This window comes from Labrus mixtus, chromosome 9, assembly GCF_963584025.1.
Source record: "Labrus mixtus chromosome 9, fLabMix1.1, whole genome shotgun sequence".
Taxonomy (NCBI): Eukaryota; Metazoa; Chordata; class Actinopteri; order Labriformes; family Labridae; genus Labrus; species Labrus mixtus.
In genome coordinates this window covers 14,506,441-14,527,797 of record NC_083620.1, presented here as the reverse complement: position 1 = coordinate 14,527,797, position 21,357 = coordinate 14,506,441, and the positions used below count along the sequence as shown (strand labels likewise).

Sequence of the window (21,357 nt, the reverse complement as noted above, 5' to 3'; positions counted from 1 at the left end):
AGTGTGGTCCGTTAGTGAATCTGGCCTCTGTTAATTTGATCTAAATGTCTAAATGTACCGATGTCAAACATGTCTTTATTAAATCAGGGTCACAGTGAAGGGCCATTGGCTACTACTTGAAATGTGATAACAGGAGAAATCATGGCCAGTCTGCCTGCCAGCTAAGAGAGATGTGAAGTACAGCACATTGAACTCAGTGATCTCACTGTACTTCAATAACAACCTCTACTGTCATAATAACAGTCATTGAATGTACTGCAGAGTCAACTGTGTTATTGTGAAACCACAGGGATGATGAGGTGAGAATCAACAGCCTCAACATTTAGATGTCTGTCTGAATGAAAGTACAGGTATGTTGGTGGTAGGAAAGTTGAAAAAAACACGTATGGATTCATTTCAGACATGTTACATTTTCTTATTTGGAATTTGTTCCTATCATGCTTTAGTTCAGAACTGCAAATAACAGCACAAATCCCAATTATGTTTTTGCCACAGTGAGAAGCTTCTACTGTCTGTCCCAGTTAGTTTTTTTTTTTTTTTAACACTTCACAAATACCATAGGCTCCTATTGTGTGCTAAAAAAGGATTTCTCTGCACAGCTTGCAGGGACATACTGCTGTCTTGTTTAATATAATACATCACGTTGAACAGCACCTGTATCACACTTATGTGAGCTGATTTAATGGATTATTTTTAAAGCAGCAGGAGGAGTCTATAGGATGTTTGCACACCTTCCAGTAGGACAGAGAGGCAGCCTAACTTTCTGACTTCAGCGACTGCATGCATTGGATCAGACTTATTAGAATCATTAAAATAATGTAGGTGATTAGGGTTTGAGTTTCATATAGCGTTCAGTTTCATTTGGTTCCGCTTTCTGAAAAAAATAAACATTTTTCCTTAACATTTCTGTCTTAATTACTCACACAATACTTACACTTTCTCATACGCTGGCTGATTTGATGTGGTGGCTAAGAAGGGTTAAAACACAACAGAACAACAAGTGCAAAAAAAAAAATAAAAAATAAAAAATAAAACATACAGAGGCGGTCATTCTGCCTGCAATGACCCATAACTCACTACGAATGGAGAAAATAAAAATGATGCACACCCAAAACATTTGTATCATTCATCTAAGGGAGGACAATGATATTGCAATGATATTTCAACAGATGATGTAACAGCATCTGATGAGTCATTTGGTGCTGGGACAGCATTGCTCACCAACACATGACAGTATGACATCATTGACAGTGCTGTGAAGCCACTGACAAAACAGCAGTACTCAGAAATCCATTTAACGCCACTGTTTCCAGAGCTTACTGTAAAAAGTAAGACTACTGTTCATATTTGCTTTTTTTTTTTGTTTACTGTTTAAAGATTTATTTTGGGGCTTTTGTTTTTTTAGAGAGGACAGTGGATACAGTAGGAAATCGGGGGATACAGAATGAAATGCAGGAAAGTAGCCACAGGTCGGAATTGAACCCGATTGGAAGATGAAAGCTTTCAAACATGGGGCCGGAGCTAACCTCTAGGCCATCAGCCATTTATTTTACTATTTGACGAATTAATTTAGTGGTTTTTGTTTTACAATCAAGACTTTAAGCACAACAGGGAGTAGAAAAATATCACCAAGATATTGAAGGAATTAAAAACGCAAACGCAAAAGGTTATTGTTCAACGGTCAAATTGGAAATTAGTGTGTATCTCTGCTATTCATTTTATAATGTCCATTATATTATTTGTCTTTTACTCTTGTGCTGCCATTTCTTCTTTTTTATTTTAGATACCATTGGTGTTAAGAGCGAAATCAATCAATGAACATCACTTATTCTGGCTAGCTAATAAGACAGATAATTCAGAGAAAAAGGCAGTGATGGTACTTAGCAGACTGAAAATATAAAGTATGCATGAAAATAATATTGTTGGCTGCTGGATCTCACGGCTGATTTTGCACTTTGAGCTGACAAGAAGGTTTCATTCTTTTGTTAAAGAAGTCTAAATGCTAAATGCCTTTTTTAAGGAAGAGGGATGTGGCCATGCTGGTTACCGGGAAGGACAGTCAGGATGTAAATATTTGGCTAGCTGACTAATCAGGGTTAGGTCAACCAAAGGAAATCTGTCCAGCGCTTATTATAACGTCATCATTTTTAACATAATATGTAATCAAATCATGAAGTCTGATTTATTTTGACTGTGTGTCATACTGATCATATATCAGAATGATGGCTGTGCCTGCACAAAAATAAAAGCATAGTTACAAATAAGTGATGAAAATGCTCAGTGGTATGTATACATAAGTACATAGTGATAGACATGTTTCAAGTGTCGTGCAGAATGTAAAACATGCATTATGCCAGGCATTACAGTGTGCATTATTCAAAAAGTTGTCAAGGCTTTGTTAGGCAAAGCAGCTCCTACAGAACATGCTTAAGTTAATGTCACCAGAACAGAGGGCAAAGATAATCATGGACATGAACGCAGACGATGATCCATGGTTTATTTCAGCGATGAACATGGGGAATGCTATCAACGGTTAAAACTACCTGTGCCAGGGTCATTCTCATGGCACTGACGGGCGACGGCTCAATGTCCACCAACTGCTGCACCGAACTCAGAGTCTGGCACACACACACACACACACACACACAAACACATATACCCGTAGGCAAGCAACCATGCACCCACACACCCAAGAGCAGCAGTGCAAACACACAGACACACAAAAACAGGTAGGGGGTTAATGGAAAAAATTGTAGGGGGAAAGTGTTAGCAGAGGTTAAACAGGATTAGGAAGACAAAGGGAAGGAAAAGCTGATTTTTGTTTGGTTTAGAGTACGTTAATAACACCAGGTTAAATGGAATAAAAAGGAAAAGTTAGAGAGGGACAGTATATTTGGCAGAACACAGTGAGAATGAAAGAGTGAAAAGAAAGAAAGAAAGAAAGAACTTGAGAAACAAAAGAGCACAGAATGACTCAGACACAAGAGAAAGGATAGATTTGAAGGAAGTAGGAACATAGTCAACTGGGAACATCTCTTTTTAGCCAGCAATACTTAACAAGACCCCAGAGGGGTGAGACATTATGATTCCCTCTGCTGCATTATGATCACACAGGCACTCATTGATTTACGGCAATCAGACCTATTTTTAAACTTCAGCAAGAGCTTAATTTGACAATTGAAAAGCTAAGTTAAACTTATATAAATGGACTTGAGCGTGTATAGCTCTTTCCTAGTCTTCTTATGTAAATGATAAAAAGACACTTGGACTATAAAGAAACATTCCCAGAAGAATATGAAACATTTAGTGCAGAAACATTTAATCAGAACACAGAGTAGATTCATACTTCTATCATGCTGTTCCCAGACACTACTCCTTCCTGAATTGTGAACATAAAGTCATCTCTAAGGGCTAGAAACTAAAGAGACAAAGATCTCTCTTGAGAATAAGAATGATCAGAGCTTTGGCTCTCTGATTTCCAGCTTGGCAAATCTCAAGTTCCAGAATGCATTAATGGGATTCTCTTCAGAATCACCAGATTATGAGGTAAATTCATTCTTTTCGGAGATTTAACAGATTGAGACGAGCTGAGGACTTCAGCTGCAGACGTAAAATACAACATTGGAAGGGACAGAAAATTAGGAGGGGTGGGTAAATGAGGTATATATGAGTGTGTGTGTGTGTGTGTGTGTGTGTGTGTGTGTGGGTGGGTGACTGTCTTTCTGTGTGAACAGGTTCAAATACTAACAGTATAAGCTATAAAACAAACTGTTTAAGCTCAATAGCCCGGGGCATCACGTGCATGCTTATAAACACAGTGGATTTTTGTCTAACTATGTGCGTCTCACCGTGTCACATTCACTGGGCTGGAACTGGAAGTCGTGTGCTTTGTGAAACACTGGGTTCTCCTGCATGAACAACTGCTGGTTGAACTCTTGTATTATCTGCAAAGAAGACAAAAGAAGATTGTGAAGACACTTTTCCCGCAGTGAGAGCTTGTCAATAGTGGAATCCATTGTGACATCAGAGAAACTGCGCTGACCACAGCCTCTGTTTACTGTGATGGAGCGAACAACAAACACAATACAGTACGATCTTAAGCCCACAATGGGTGAGTACTTCATTTTCATACAGAGTTTAGAACTTTAGAAATTCAAAGCATCACTTTAACGTCATCACTGTTAGGGGTGCATTTCCCCTTCTGTGTCAGGTAAGACAAAATAGCTTCTAATTCAAACAAAAGAACTCAGAATGTCTATGTTTCCTATTCTTCGATGGCAAAAAAATGTATTTAAACACAAAACTCTAACAAGAACTAACCAAAGTACAGCGGGTCTGTGTGTCTCTCAGTACATCTGACTCACCCTGGTGGATTTGTCCAACAGGAACTGGTAGGTGTTGTGTGTGGCTTGGTAGGCCTCTAGCTCTGTCCGACACAGTGATACCAAGTAGTCTTTCACATGCTCATAGATCCTGCCATCCAGAGCCTGGAAGACAGAGAGAGATAGAGAAGGGACCAAGGGTGACAGGGAAGAATATATTAGTGTAATTCCATAATCCTTCATAATAAAGTCAAGAGTACAAGGAAGAGACACCAAGAAAGAGCGAGACAGGAGGAAGGGACACAGAATAAGTGAACCTAAATTCATACCACAGTGCACGATAACATCTTTATTTCCATCATCAAACTTCCAGAAATCATCTACCTTCAACTATTTTAATACTGGAAGCCTAACCATAACAATGGCTGTATCCTTCCTGCTTTGTTGTTTTTGAGACTAGCACACATTTACCTTCAGGCTTTGAAAACAAGACAGATATATTTAGTTAAAGTTTCAACACTTTTTCTCTGTCAGCCACTGGATGAGTGATTCCAATTTGATAATGTGTTTTATAACGAGAGTACAGATAATCAGAAAACAAAACAAAACAAAACATCGAAGTAAATAGTTAAGAGTTGGGCCTTCATGTTGTCTCTGCACTTAATGTCTACTCACACAGGTGTTTTCACTTATGTTGCCTGATTAATCCTCACCAAGGAAGGCTGTGATTGGCTGACAGCTCGATCACTCTCCTGTAAGTTTTGTCACACTAGTTATTGGTGGGACAATTTGCCCTGTATTTCATATTGGACGATACACTTTTGGGACATCATATAATTCCCAGTTCATGAGCCACCATGACTGTCTAATCAGCCGAATGAATCAAAGACACCCATAAAGGTGAGGATCAATGGGTGCCCTGTGAAAAGTCTGTGCTACACAGGTGTTTAAATTGCAGTTAAAAATGAAGAGTGATGAATTGAAGTCAAGTGCTTTCTATATACACAGACACCTCACAGCTTCCCAGGCATTCCTAAGGTTTATATTATGTCTCCAAATGCTGCAGAACAAAGCGCACATACTTTCTAAATAAAACTAAAAAGAGAACGAAAGAAAAATAACAGAAAAAAAGAGGGAGGGATCTAAAATGCAGTGTAGGAGCAAGAAGGCAGAATGTCAAAGGAAGGACTAAGACCGAGCAGATGTTTCCATTTGACAGCTCTTATCATTAGACTTTCTGATGGGGCCGATATAAAGACATTTTAATGAAGTATGCAGTCCAAATGAACAGCATTTCTATGGGGAGCTGGGGTAGTGCTGCCAAAGTGTAGGCAAAGCTGCCAAACAGACAGATCAGACAGAGAGGAATGAGTGAGAGAGAGAGAGAGAGAGAGGCTAATGGAGAGAAAGAGGAGAGGAGTTAAGAGAGGAAGAAAGAGCATTTGAAGAGGAATGAAAGTTATTAGTAGGTATGAGTATGGAAGACAGAGACAAAAAAAATCTGTGGGCTTGTGTGTTTGTGTCTGTGTGTGAAGTATTCTTTGGATGGTGTTCTAACAGCTGCAGGGGAAGTTGAAAGGGTTCAGATTCCAATTCAACAAAACACAGAGCCTGCAAAACACACACACACACACATACACCTTGAAATACTCAGACGTTCATTCCCTCCTCTTGCCAAAGTACTTTCGAAAAGCTCACACTCTCCAGAACCTACACTCACTCTGAGCTGACCAGAAGATGTCTCACACCAAGTCTATAACCACCCACCAACACATGAGCTCACTTCATAGACATCTGTTCACTTAAAAAAAAAGAAAAATACACATCTTTTCAAATATGCATACAAACACCCAAATGTACCATTTGCACACACAACACGGGCTGAAAACAATGGGTGACTGATGAGGAAATTATGTCATTTAGGGAGTGTTGTTTGCCGACTTCTCCCTGAACGTTCCCTCATCATATTGCTTGTTTCCTCCTCCCCCTTTCTTCTCTTCCTCCCCTCCTTCTTCCATCCATTTAGGGTAGTGTTGTAATGGAGTGAGTCAGCCTCCAGAAAAAGCCCCGTACTCATATTATTGCTCAGTGTGTGTGTGTGTGTGTGTGTGTGTGTGTGTGTGTGTGTGTGTGTGTGTGTGTGTGTGTGTTTTGTGTTAAAAGACTGCATCCACCTGAACAAGTACAGCTCAGTAGACCATACAGGGCAGGAAAGCAGTAATGGTATGTGTGTCAGTGTGTTAGGTTTTAAAGATGGACAGTTGTTGGAGCATCACATGCTAACAGCAGAGGGCGATGTGGAGCAGTCTTTCCCTCCGTTGTCCTTTTCACTATGACTGTCGCATTGACAAGGACAGTAGCTCTCAGCGTAGAATATATGTTATTCCTACAGGAACACTTGTGAAGTAAAGCTCATATTTAAACCAGGCTTTCATTTACAAGTCCCCTCATTTCTAATATCTGTTAAACATTTAAAATAGTATGTTTGTGGCACTTATCACAGTCAGTTCATCATCTCTTCTTGATGGTTCAGTGTCTAAAACAGAAGTGTAGCTTAACAGAGCTGATAAACCTTTATTGTTGTAATATATTTATCAGGAGAAAAACAACGTTGTTTGAAATGGAAATGGTGCTAAAAGAACTAAAGGGGAAGCTGAAAAACCTAGTTCTGCTGCTTCACTAAACACTCAGGTGTTTTCTGGGTTGTTCTGATTTGTTACAGCATATTGTAGCTATTCTTATGTCTGCTATTGATGTTGCTTTATTTATTTCTTGACATATCTCTACGGAGCCAAAAAGTGCAAGAAGAAAGACGTTTTTTAAAATTGTGTTGTGATGCAGATGTTTTTCCCCCCGTTCTGTTATCTGTGACTTTCAGGTGAGGACCTGTAAACACATCATCTGAAGAAAATGCAGGAGAGAGGAGATGAGATGAGCAGATTGCTTCCCTCTAGCGATGTCCCTTATTTCTTTGTGTGTTTGCGTTCATGTATTTGTGTATGTGCATATTTCCCTGCAGTCCTGTCCTTCTGTCGCTGAGGATCTATTATTCACAATGGCCTCATAGTATAGATGCTCGCACACGCCTAAGGCACGTGTATGGGTGAGGGTGAAACCAAAACAAGGAGACAGAGGAAGATGATGTGAAGGGTGAGAGGGAGAGAAGGCAACTGCACCAAGCAAATTGAAACGGATAGGGACATTAACAAGCTTCACTTTATCTGAATATAAATGCTACTTCTTCATGGTCTGGAGGGACAAGACAAATAAACAGACACAATACAGCTGACTTTTTTTTCTTTTTCCCGTCAGCCATGTCTGAGACTCATGACTGTCTGAACAACCATGACATCTAACCTGGATGTTTGTATGCGTGTGAGTGTCTGTGTGAGTGTGAGAATAACAGTAGTGATGACATCAGCATCACTCAGCAGACTGACGTCACAGTAGCTGAGGTGTGTCTGTCTGTTTACAGAGCAGTCTGTTAGTTTGTGTGTATGATAACTGGATCATAACTAGAACAGAAGAATTCAAACATTTATTTCATTGCATTACAGTTTTAATGGCTCATACGTGTTTAAATCAGAATTAGCACCCAGCACCCCGTTTATGTATCATGTTACAATGTTACAATTTACTTTTATCCAAAGCGACATACATCAGAGAGTAAGTACAACACTAATCCAGTCATACACCGCCACCAAAGCAGCGGGAGCAATGCAGGGTTAAGTGTCTTGCCCAAAGACACATTGACATTGCTCAGCTGGGAATCGAACCCTCGACCTTTCGGTTGTAAGACTCTACCAACTGAGCCACAGCCGCGCACTATCATGGTCTAATTTCTTCTGTATTTTGATACTTGTGCCAGAAAAGTCAAAGACAAACACACAAACAGCTGCACCCTACCACTGCTCAAAGAAACCTGGGGGTTGACAGAGATTTGGCTTCTGTGTCACAACTTATGTTGCAGAATGTAATTTAACATGAACACAGAGAAGAGGCTACGTCTAAGATGACTCATAATCGAATGCATATTAGAATCATGACCCCGCAGCCATGTCACAAAAACCAACAGTCACTCACTGATGAAGCACTTAATGTCAGATTAAGATGTCAGATCTGATGATGAGGCAAAAAGATCTGATTTATTGAACACGATATTTCTACTATGACAGTGTTTGGAATGCCAGACGATGTCAGAATTCCCCTTAAGTCAGTTCATTCAACATCGTGGAAATCCTAATTTCATGCCTACCAATCATTTGGTTAGAATAGACACCAGGATGACTCATTTGAAAGGGTTTCCCTTCACATAGCCCCCCCTTCAAATCAAACCATATATTCAGAGTGGCTCTCTTTGAAGACTAAAAGCTGTGAAATATTCTCTTTTTTCTTTTACAATTTCCTCCTCCAAATACTTCAGCATTTCTGAAGGCAGTTTGAGTTTTGCAAACTCATAAAAGAAAAAAGTTTGATCTTAAATTGCGGTTTAATTCAAAGAAGCTCCCCACTTTGAATGTGGAACTACAAACTGGGTGATCCCTCTGGGTATTTTCTGAGCTTGAAGTCATTACTTTCAGTGAAAGGGAAACGTCCTCGATGTATTGCAGCTGCCTGGTTGCTACTTTATACAAATATGCAGTTTTAATGAAATGTTTACTTTCACAGGAGGGACTCAAATTCTCCCTCACGTTCACTTTTTCACTTCAATAAAATCATCTTGATGTAAATACCTGTATGCAGTGCAGTAGATCTGTGTGGTAGTACCGGTCGTGGTGAGCATTGGCAGCAGCTAGCGTTAGTAGGTAGTCGTTCCTGGCCTGTGTTGCCTTTGAGTTACAGTCACTTCTCTTGGCTTTCAACTGTAGGAAAGAGACAGATAATGTTGCAATAACAAATAAAGGTAACAGACAGGAGCCTTAAGATTCAGTGGAGTACAGGAGTCCCATTTTCTAGGTTCTGGGCTCATTAGAGAAACAAAAACCAAAAAAAAACAAAAAGCAGTTTGCATATCATGGGATGAAAGAATGTGCTTGAAAGCGTTGCCTGAAGAGGAAGTGAAGGTGGTCTGTTTGTACGTTTGTGAAAGAGAACTCTTACCTTTACACTTGCTTTCTGTAAACTAATTCTTGATTGGAAAAGTCCTAATTTAGACCTGAGAAAGAAAAAAACAGAGCAAACACAGGAGTGAATCTTCATGAATAATGTATCAAAATCTAATTTTAAGTCGAAATGCGAAAATCGTAACAGCACTGTTGGCATTTAACTCCACACAATCTGGATCCAATCAAAGATAAATTAACGTCAAGTTAATGTTTGAAGGAGAAAACGATCCAGGCATTTTCTACGGCATCATAACTCTGATCTCTAGCCTCTGATTCAGAGCAGCCCTCGTATATTGACCCTGAACAGGCTGCAGCTTCACAGCAATAAATCGCTGCCTGATCCAGCCATCGTGATTTATATCAATGGTGACATCAAAAAGACCCACCATATAAAATGATGGAGTGAGCCTGTGTGTGTGCATGTGTGTGTGTTGTCTGCTTTTCTGTGCTACTGTGCTTATATATGCTAAATCTCACTGTGTGTTTTTGATTATCCTCACACGTTCAAATTAAGAACGTGAGATAATGTTGGTCTCTTGCATACATGTGTGAGGACGAGAGGTCTGTTTCTATTTAAGTTATCCCGCTTTACGCGCCAAGAGCTACTCCATGTAGTAAGTGTGTGTTGTGTCTCTGCATTCACACCGCTTTCTTTCTGTGTGTTCCTTCCTTGTGCCCAACAATGACTAATGTCTCTACATTGTTCTCCGCGAACCCTGTAACACACACTAATAGCAGCAATGCAGTCATTTCTGTGTCTGAGTGATAGAGAACAGAAAAGAGTCGACCGGGCGATCGATGCAGTCAGGAATCCATTGAAGCAGAAATGTCACCATGGCTGCTGCTTGCTAAGACGTGGAGGGAAACCGACACTCACAAGGACTGGATCTAACTTTTGTTAACTGTTGTACTGCAAAGTTTGAACGTGTACCTGAGATTTTTTTCTATTCTTAACAGAAAGGAACCACCAAGAAATATTTTACATTTTAAATGTCTACAGATGTGATTCAGATTTTGATGTATGCTCTGATCCAGACCAAGAGCAGTGCATCCACTAATGTTGCAACACTAAAATTCTGTATTTTATCTTGTCCTGGAATTTGTATTTTTGTTTTTACCCAACTATTAAAAACACTTATTAGTCTGTAATCGGTTGCATCTTTCAGCCCTCATGATACGATTTCACTATCTCTCTCTCTCTCTCTCTCTCTCTCTCTTTCTCTCTCACTCTCTCTCTCTTTCTGACACACATGCACACACTTTGTGAGGTTAGCCAACATTGTTCTCTTGCTGTTATTCTTTCTGACAATCTGGGCCGTCTGTTTAGTCAAAGTATTTTTTTTATTTTTACACACAACCCGACCAAAACACACACAAACACACACACACACACACAAATGCACTGCGTCATGGTGAACTCACTTGGCCTCTATGTCTGCCTTCTCTCGTACAGCGTGGGCGACCTGCTCACAGTCGTAGTATTTTTTCTTGGCTTTGGCCAACTCTTTCACCGACTCCTGCAGCTCTGTTTGAATACCGCTCAACTGATCTATGGTCTGTGAAGGATAAAAGGAGAAAACAGGCAGTTTGTAAGAGAGAGAGAGGAGAGCAGACCAACATGAGTCATGCTTACTGAATGGACGGATGTCAGAGAGAGAGCGAGAGAGGGATGGCGAACAAAGATTGCCTCGGGAAATTATGAGTAACTTCCACTGTCGACACATTCACTCACCTTTTTCAGTTGCTGTTCCTTGTAGAGTCGAACCGTCTTAGACGGCTCTGATACTTGACTTTTGTAGTTGTCGCACACGTTGAGCCTGGACTGGCTCACCTGCACTGTACCTTCTAAGTAGGACCTCCACACTGCATACACATTCCTATTTGGAGGGAAAAGGGAAAAAAGATGCTGGTTCATTGCTATTACAAAACTTGCCGTCTGAAGAGTAATTGTTTAGAAAAAGTTCTCCTGCAGCGTGGCTAATTTCCTAAATTCCCCAGACTGCTGTGTGGTTGCTACTGTGGGCGTTAGAAACTGTTTATGCACCTGAAAGGGGAACATATTTGTGCAGAAAAGTTGCAGCAGTAGCGAGAAAAAAACAAACAAAAACTAATTCCAGTGAGATCTGTGGACTTAGTGCCAGTTGAATTCAGCTGGAGGTTTTATATTACAGAGCCTGTGGTACAGTAAATAATGACTCATAAATGTGCTGTAACCCATACTGTGATTTTTTTTCAAAAAACTAGCAGAGCACACATTTCTTATGAGTGCAGCAACAGACTGTAGGTGCAAAAACACTATTTAGAATGGCTGCAGGCCTGAAATGAGTTTAGCAGTGATTCATGGGATATATAGCGGCATCATGCATAAATATCTCATATGCACACTTACAAACGTTTACACACACACGTACCTGTAGTCTGTTCTCTGGTCATCAGGGTTGATTCCAGGCCAGTCTCTCTTGAGGTACTGGCTTGCTAACTTCTGCAGAGCCTGAAATCACAAGAGTCAAGATAGGGCACTTAAAAACACTGTACTAATAGTATCTATATGCTGATACTGTGTAAGAAGTCATAGAATAAAATGAGTAGTTATTATGTCATTAGAAGATTTAATTCACTTGTTCACAATGGAGCATATTGTTAGATCTATACCATGACCCCCTAATTAATAAATATGTTTTTCATAACCCATGGAATAGTTTAATAAGTGAACTTAGCAAGGTGCATAGCTATTCCAAATAAATATACCTTTAGCAAAATGTTCCTGACATTGCTGTTGGGTATTTTGAAAATACAAGAATGCAGCGAGATTTGAAAAATGATGCAATAAAAGTGAACCAGCCAAAGCATAAAAAACAAACTGTCTGCAATCATTTAGTATCTTTAATGTTACATACTTTATACCATATATTTCAGTATTTTTCTTGGGTTGTAAGAAGAAGCACTAATGAGACCCAAGCTAAGACTTGACTAGCCTAGTTCCTTATGCAACTCCCCTGAGTATAAACAGCTCGAAGGAAGCTGATTTTAAATGTTCTTATTACTGTTTAAATGTGTTGTTCCCTTTGAGCGTTATATTTCTGTTCCATGTACAAAGTCAAAGTCTCTGCATTTTGCACTCAGTCAACAATCCCACTTTAAAATGGATCAGCTCTGCGTCAGCGAATCCCCAGTTAGCTCCTGTGAGTACGAGCAAAAAAAAAAAACCCCAGAGGGCTTGCAAAAAAAAAAAAAAAAAAGTGTAACGTGTAACCTACATCTTCTGGACTGGGTCACTGTGTCAGTAGTGACAACTCATGGACTCACTGGCCTCTGTGTGCCTCCAGATGAGTGTGAGTGAGTGTGTTAATCCTCATTAATAACAACTACAGCATCCAAATAGAACTCAGGGACAAACTTAATAAGCCACATTCTCTTTGTATCTATTTCATCACTAGTCATCTTCGTCTGCATGTAAATAGAATCCCTCTGGTCTGCTTTCAAATCTTTCTATAATCAACTCTCTGCTTTTGTCTCTCACTCACTCCCTCAAGCTGGTTGCTTGTTTTCAAATTTCCACTCCTCTATCTCCATCTCTTGTTATACGTATTTTATTGAATCACCTTCTACCTTCTCTCTCATCCTGCCCTTTTCACCTCTCACAGATGGTGAGTTAGGCCTTAAAAAAACATACACAACTTCTTCTTTCTCTCTGTCCCTGGACCTGAAACTCTGCTCCCAGCATCTGACACGCATCATGTGTCCTGGGGGTGACGGTGGCTGAGTGACCCCTGGAACCCACCAGCCAGAGGAAGTCATGAGCCAACGATGTCAAAGCTTGATCTAAAAACAACTGTCCTGTTATCTTCTCAGTGCTCCTGTTTTTGGTGAATGGCAGCCAGTGAGGGACATATGTTGAGGCACATGAAGAAAAGATAACCTATTACTAACAAGGCCACTGAAGGAAATAATTAACAGGTGCCAGCCTCTTGACGTAAGCTGCAAACAGAGGTGTAGGAGCCAGAAAAACACCAGATCAAGTACAAACACAAACACAAACACACACACACACACACACACACACACACACACACAAAAAGAAAAAAAAAGAAAAAGCAATGGCACAGAAACCTGCCATGTCCAGTACTAGAGGTAACACATTTGATTCTGGAATATTTTCTCTCGCTCTCCCTCTCTCTCACTCTCTCTCTCTCTCTCTCTCTCTCTCTCTCTCTCTCTGGGGAGTGGGGGAGTGGGGGAGTGGGTTTAGGTAGTTTTGGTGAGAAAAAAGTTAACGAGAAAGACTTTGTATGTGAATAAAGTAATAAGACACACAGCACTAAAACTGAAATAAAAGCGGCTGGGATTTAAATGCCTTCCTGCAGAATAAACAGCACTCATTTGTTGGGGTTTGAGTGTATGTGTGTGTGTGTGTGTGTGTGTGTGTGTGTGTGTGTGTGTGTGTGTGTGTGTGTGTGTGTGTGTGTGTTGTGTGTGTGTGTGTGTGTGTGTGTGTGTGTTTCTTGGAGTGGGGGTTAAATGAGGACAGTGACTGACAGCTGAGACAATCACCGACTGTGAGCTGGCAGGCTGACAGGACGAGGAATGATTTGACAGCTTGATTTTAACTCTGATGTCGAGGTTCATTCACATTGTCTGATAATTAATCAGATCTTATAAAAAAAAACATAAAACAAGCAGAACGAGTTATCTTACTGCCCTTTCCTAAAAGTAAAGGAAAAGCTCAAAGCCGTCTTGAATAAAATCCAACTGGAAATCATGGTTGGCCCTCATTAATCCCCCTTGTTGATACATAGCATGTCCTTCCACCCTTTGCTTGGTGCTATTCATTCAGGATTGTTTCATATGTTCACTCCGCTGTATATTTTAATCTCTGTCAGTCATCCTTCTTCCTCACAGGTGCTATGTGCTCACATCTGCAACGTAAACACTGTCATTTTTATTGGTCCATTCCATCCTCCGGAGTAGCACCGTCTGTGTATCAGTTCTTTGTGAGTTTTACTTCAATACTTGAGGATAGTTACACAAGATTTTCTTGTTATTTACTTGCAAATACCAGGTTTTAAGTTTGCCTAAATAACAACAGCATGATGCAGATTTGCAAAAAGAAAAATGAAAGCTTGGTCAAGTCTGTCCTCAAGAGAGGAAGAAAACAACGCTTAAAATGCTTGTTTGTTGAATGGATATTGGATCGATCATTTCTGATCTGTATACAGTAGTCAAGGAGTTTAAATGGCTTTGCTACACATATGGCGTCAGGTTCATACCTGTGTGTTGTAGTCACAGTTTCATTTAAAAAAAGCAACAATAAGTCCTGAAGCATTATTCTTGGTTTTTCTCGTTTATTTTGAACTGACAGCAGGGCGAGTGTTAGTTTGTTCTCTCTAGTGTCCTTTAGAACTATACTTGTGATAATCTGTGCAGCCTGTATACTGTCATTAAACATTAAACAAAAAAAAGAGGAAAACAAAACACAATGATGCAAAATAAAAAGCAACAGAGAAATGAAAAACATCTTCTGATTTGAAAATATAGAATAAAAGAGAAGAGAAGACATGAGTACCTTAAGGAGCAATGAATCATATTCATGATAAACTCGTGAGCCTGAGAGGCTCCAAAGCACCTCTTAAAGGTGCATAATGATCACTCTTGAGATGATGAAGTGTGGCCGTTGGATGGACCTCCCATGTCACTGACACTTTCCATATTGCTATCCTGCACACACCAAAGCCTGCTGATACTTTATTGGCTTGGACTACAGCAGAAACAAGAACCCTGGCTTCCCATGCTGGAAATTCAGACCCCTTGATTACAGATCCGACATCTTAATGTAGAATCTGTAAATAGTGATTAGGCAATGACTAATGTTGAGAAACACCACACGTGACTGACATTTCACAGCATCACTGAGGTGCTGACTTTGAGGATTTCTGATCCTTGTTCTTCCTTCCCCTCACTGCTTCTTTCTAGCTTGCCCTCTTCCCCTCTCTGACTGCATCTTCTTCTTCTATTCCACCTCTTTCCCTCCTCTCCTTATTTTCTTTTGTTTATCTCACATTCCTCTTGCCTTTTTGTTTTCCCTCTCCATCCTCTTTCCAAAGCTCTTTTCTTCTTCTTCTCTGCAGGATATCTCATTCCTCCATCCTCCTTTCTATGCTGTCATCACCTGACAACCACCTGAACTGCACGTTGCTATGGCAACCCCTCTGCCCTTTGTATGAAGTCTGGGTGAGGTGGAAGTGCTCCTTTTAATATTACACAAACATACAGTTAACAACAAAAAAAGACATAGCCACACACTTGTGCATCCTGTTTTTGGGATTGAGGGTGGCAGGGTACCAAAACAGCAGGATATCCTGAGGAGACCAGTGTGTGCGTGTGTGTGTGTGTGTGTGTGTGTGTGTGTGTGTGTGTGTGTGTGTGTGTGTGTGTGTGTGTGTGTGTGTGTGTGTGCGAGTGTGTGTGTGCGAGTGTGTGTGTGTGTGTGTGTGTGTGTACGTGTGTGTGTGAGAGAGAGAGAGAGAGAGAGAGAGAGAGAGGTAAAAGGAGAGGAAGAGGAAGAAAGGCTTACTATTGTTGAAATTGTTTTATTTTCATTATTTTGTAGGTCCCTATGATCCAATGTGTTTACCTCTGCAATTTATTTTCTAAACGACAGATCAGTCCATAGAAGACATTAAAATTACAGGTCAAAATAAGGTGAGATAACTGTGAATCATGGGTCTGAAGGGTAGATATTTTTTACAGTTGCAGAGACTGTATGTTTATGAAAAAAAATTCTCATGCAGACTAGTCTCAATTTTCCAAACAAAAACAACTGATTTAGACCTTATTACTGTAAGAGGGACTGCATGTGGAAAATCAGAATGTCTTTGTAACTGTCAGTCATTTATCCCTTCACATCTCTGGCTTTTCTATACATTTAATTGTAGTTTTTTCCAAGGTGCACAAAAACTCTGCAGACAGTCACCTTGTTACTTCAGCCTTCTACCTCTTCTTCCACTCACTTATTTCCTCCTGCATCTGGCTCACTTATCTTCTATCTGTTGTCTCTGTCTGATTTCCTCCAGCCTATGTGTGTCTGCCTCACTTTCTCAACTTCCTCCTCAATCAATATACTTGATTTTCACGACCGTCTCTGCCTGTCTGCACTTCTCCGGCCAGAGACTCTCTGCCTTCTTCGTGTGTGTGTGTGTGTGTGTGTGTGTGTGTGTGTGTGTGTGTGTGTGTGTGTGTGTGTGTTGGTGGACTGAGTGAGAGGGAGTGCAGAGCTATTTAAAAATATTTTTTATATTTTAAAAACCAGCTATAATGAGTCGTGAAAAGATATTACAAGTGATGTCTTTTTTGTGTTTACAGAAAACAGGGAAATAAAAGAGAAATCATTACTATCTCTCTCTCCTGTTCTAAGACATCATTTTCCTTTTATTAACCTTGTCCAAATCAATTTAGATCAAACAGCAGAGGCAAATACATAATTAATAGCTTGGCTATAATGGATGTGTGCACAAGCTAATGCGATGCAAGATTAGTGCAATGTCTGAAAGAACAAATGGAAGTTTAAGCAGAGAAGAGAAGAAAATGGAATTAGAAAAAAAACAAGAGGAAGATTCTTGAATTATAGATATGATTTAGAAAGTCTACAAAGTTTATATAAAGAACACACAAACCATGACAGATTCCCACAGCATTTAAGTTGATTTACATGTTAACAATGCAATGAGGCTGCAGGGAGGGAAGTCGACACGCAGCAGCAGGCTGGCCTTTTTGGGCAGTACAGTGAAGTGTGACCCCAGCCTCAAACTATTCCAGTTATGTTGATCGTGGGAGAGGAATAGAGGACGAGAAGCAAACACACACATACCTTAACACACACACACACACACGTCACACACACACACACACACACACACACACACACACACACACACACACACACACACACACACACACACACACACACACACACACACACACACACACACACAGTCTGGTCTGATAGGTTAAAAAAAAACAGCTACTTCACTTTCTTTTTCGCTCCATCAACCCGTCTTCCCCACCCCTCTGCTTTTTCTGTTTGGATAAATGCGTATGACTTTCTCTCTTGATTTGGTTTTGACTGGTTTTGTCTCTTACAGCTTGTAACCGCCCTCTGTCTTCCTCTCTTCCGCTTCCTTTCTCTTTTTCTAAGTGTCTCTCTGTTTGGACCACCTGACTGGCTGGATTTCTATCTGTAACAGCATGAGGGTCCAATGAGAATCCAACAGTGTTCAACCTGAGTGGCTAGTGGAAAGAGAGAAAGAAGCAAGGACAGAAGTGCCATGCAAAAATGTTATTGTTGCAGCATGGAATCATATTTTCATCAGATGCTGCAACAAAATCAAGTTTTATCATCATGCATCTCTATTAAGAAGCAACTGTAATCTCACACATTCCTGCACATAAACATACTGCATGATGCACACACCTACAATTAGGAGGGAATCCATTGTCCTACTGAGTAAGGGGGGGAAGGGGGGGGGGTTGTTGCTAGGCAACCTCTATTTCTAAGGTGAACAAGACAGTGCAGAGGGAGAATAGTGAGAGACAGAGAGAAGTGAGGCAGTGTGAGGGAGAGGGGGAGATAATGAGTGTCTGAAACCAGAGGGGTTGACCAAAGGACGCTCACCCGTAATCATTCAAACTACATGTAAATGAAGACGTGAAGAGATACACACACACACACACACACACACACACACACACACACACACACACACACACACACACACAAATCTCTTTCCCCCTCTCTCTCTCTCTCATCTTCCTCACTCTCTTCATCTCCTCTTGTGTGTGTATGGATGTTGAGGTTATAAGGACTTACACATGGGGTAAAAGGTGTGGACAGCTGTATAGAGTGAAACTAATATGAAGCTAAGAGCCTGATGGGTAATGTATTTTAATGTTTGTCATTAAGATATAGTGTGTGATTTAACCATTTTCTGTGAAGCTGAGCAGCATGAACATATAACAGAAATTCAACAGGAGACACTTCCTGTGCAGTCTTCCACACTGTTGGCTGCAAACACTGTTTGCTTTCTGCTCAGACACCCTTCAACTTAAATGCTTAGTAAGAGAGGTATGCTGACACAGCCTTCTTCTGGGAAATATATTTTGGTTCTGTGTGTCCTGACAACTCTGCAGAACACTGCAAAGTGGATGTCTAATGGGCGAAAATAACATTTCATGGTAAAGTGGAGGATGCCATTCTTGCACACAATGTTAAGAAAATAAACATTTGCAAATTGTCCTCCCTTAGGTCTGAATAAAGATCACGCAGCTGATCATAAGATGGAAATGCATGTTATTAATAAAAGACGCTGCAAAGGTCAACTTCTGCCTTTTTCTGCAATATGAGCAAATTAATGAGCATTCATCAGTTTCATATCTTCAACAACTCTTCATTAAAAATTAAAAATCAATGCAGTGTATTTTGACATCTACCACATGTCTCAGTGATATTTTCTACATCATAGTTTAAGGCGTAAACATAAGTACAACTGGCTTTAAACTAGAGCTCGACTGATGAATCAGCCAGCCGATAATATCGGCCGATATTAGCATATCCAGTGAGTATAGGTATCGGCTAATTTTGTCGCAGACGTGCATCGATATTACATATATATATATATATATATATGTATATATATATATATATATTCACCAGTCAAATAGCATTTTATTAGAGTTCATTGTTTTACACTAGCAGTTCTACATCTGACTGTCACGAGTCGAGTGCGCTCTATGGATTACAAAAAGCAGAATCACTCTCCAGATTGTGAGGCGGTGATGCACATATGCACAGTTATGTTTTCCACAAGTCTTTGATAACTGCATTTGAGGGATCTACAGAACGAACATTGATCTAAGAAAGATATTGGCCGATATATCGTATCAGATTTTTTTTTCTCTCCAAAATCGTTATCGGTATCGGCCCCAAAAATCCCATATTACTGGGCCCCTGCTTTAAACCCTTTAAAGGAAGAGAAAAAAGAGAATATGTGCAGGTCCATGAACCCAATACAGAGACCAAACTTCCTGATTCATACGTTGGGAGTTATTAGCCATACATCTTGCATTTTATAGAAGCCTACTCAAACTACTCAGATCATTTAAGGTTGCGGGGTAGAATTACTAGTGGAGGAAATACAAAGCAGTGGAGGCTGAGAAATGGCTACACGTATAGTCTATTTCTGAGAGGAGATTGGGCTCATTTGCATGCAAATCCCTCTACTGTCTGAGCCAAACAAGAGTTATGAATACTACGCGGCATTTCATAAATCTGAAAACAGGAAGGGAGAGTACCCGAAAAAGTGATTAAAAAAACACGAAAACATCTGTGAAAAACCAAGCAAAACAAGGAAAGTGAAACCACATGGGGTCTGCAGCAGATGTGAGAGTTTTTAGTCATTTGAGGAAAAAGTCTCACCCTAAAGACCCCAAAGCACATTCAATGTGTAGTTCCCTTTAAGATCTTTTTTTTACCATTCATTTCTAAACATCAAGGTGATCATTTTCCTCATTGAGAACTATAATCTTATCTATCAAAGGAATTTCTATCAAAGTGAATTAGATTCAAATTTTGTGTCACAGTGACTTCAAGAAATTTCAGTTCCCCGTTAAAAATGTATCCATCTGATACTGATGAGTCTGTCTAAAGTATTTATCCAGTGACAAAGTGACAAAAAGGCTTTTGGAGGATGCTGTCTGCAGAGAAGGTTCTCCTAACTTGAGGATGTTTCGAGGGCTTCTTAAATAATCAGTTCAGCTTCACCAAATTATAGCAAGAGGGCTCATGAGTAACAGACCTCGCTGTACAAAGACAAGTGGTGGCCGTTTAAGTTTGAAGTCTTTCACTCAAACATTCTACATTACACTTCTTGACTTTTGGCCCATTTGACTCAGACATAACGTTTATTTAATTCATTAAATATGAATTTATTTTAACAGTTATATTTGGGTTCAAAATGTAACAAATTGGCTTAATGGCCAAAAATATCAGACAAAAAGTAGTTAACTTCTGTGCCACATGTTTGGGCTTTAGGATGTAAGACAGTTTTATTATATTGATAGTTCCCTCAACACCTCTTCAGGTACATCAGTGCTTTTATATTAAATTCACTGCTGGGATTTGAACCCGGAATCCCTTGTTTGCGAGAAGCCGCAGAGCCATGATAACAACATCGAAACTTTACTCTCGTAACGTCAAAATAAAGTTCCAAAGGTAAATATTTATATAAATAAACATTTCCTCTGTACAGCTCAACCAATCAGAGCAATGATGTAGCAGTAAGTGCTAGGCTAGGTAGCTAGTTCCAACATTCCATTGATATGGCACCTAGTTTCACTTATCACATGGCAATTTGACACAACATCATTTAGCATAAGCGTTTGTTTATATTGTGAACACCTCACAATGTTTCTTGTCTGAAGAATCCAAAGTTGTATCAATGGCAATTAAACCATCTCTATATTAGAAATCTAATTTCCACTGGCCCACCTGAACCAGACTGAATAAAATCTTCTATATGAGAAGGAGACCAGACTCATCTACCAGAGCGAAAAAAATCCTGTCCTTGTAGAATTGTCAAGTTCAACAGTAAAGGTTATACACCAGCTTTATTTTTGGCTCATGTCAGTGGTGTGAGCCTGAAAAAGAAACCGATTTTCTTGTGATATACTTGCAAATAACGAGAATTAAGTTTGCCAAAATAACATCATTGTGCAGATTTGTACAAAATAGAAATGTCAAGATTTGTCAGTTCTGTCCTCAAGAGGAGAATAAACTTTTAAAAAGCTTCTTGTTGAATGGAGGTCAGATCGATCATGTCTGGTGCATTCTGGGTAGTGAGGAAATCTAAAAACGAATTGTTAGCTTCACTTTTATGCAG

The 21,357-nt window shown here is 39.9% G+C and overlaps 1 protein-coding gene across 3 annotated transcripts in view; it reads right to left on the bottom strand.

Moving 5' to 3' along the window:
- LOC132980338 (F-BAR and double SH3 domains protein 2-like) overlaps nucleotides 1–21,357 on the bottom strand; it is a 61,227-nt gene that overhangs the window by 21,301 nt on the left and 18,569 nt on the right. For 2 of the 3 annotated variants that reach the window (XM_061046414.1, XM_061046415.1), the window contains exons 4-11: nucleotides 11,839–11,918; nucleotides 11,160–11,304; nucleotides 10,850–10,983; nucleotides 9,423–9,477; nucleotides 9,056–9,184; nucleotides 4,365–4,487; nucleotides 3,849–3,944; nucleotides 2,544–2,618 (exon numbers count right to left, since the gene is read on the bottom strand). In XM_061046414.1, coding sequence (XP_060902397.1) covers nucleotides 2,544–2,618; nucleotides 3,849–3,944; nucleotides 4,365–4,487; nucleotides 9,056–9,184; nucleotides 9,423–9,477; nucleotides 10,850–10,983; nucleotides 11,160–11,304; nucleotides 11,839–11,918 — 837 coding nt within the window. The remainder of the gene's footprint in view (nucleotides 1–2,543; nucleotides 2,619–3,848; nucleotides 3,945–4,364; nucleotides 4,488–9,055; nucleotides 9,185–9,422; nucleotides 9,478–10,849; nucleotides 10,984–11,159; nucleotides 11,305–11,838; nucleotides 11,919–21,357) is intronic. The other variant, XM_061046416.1, reaches the window with a different exon arrangement.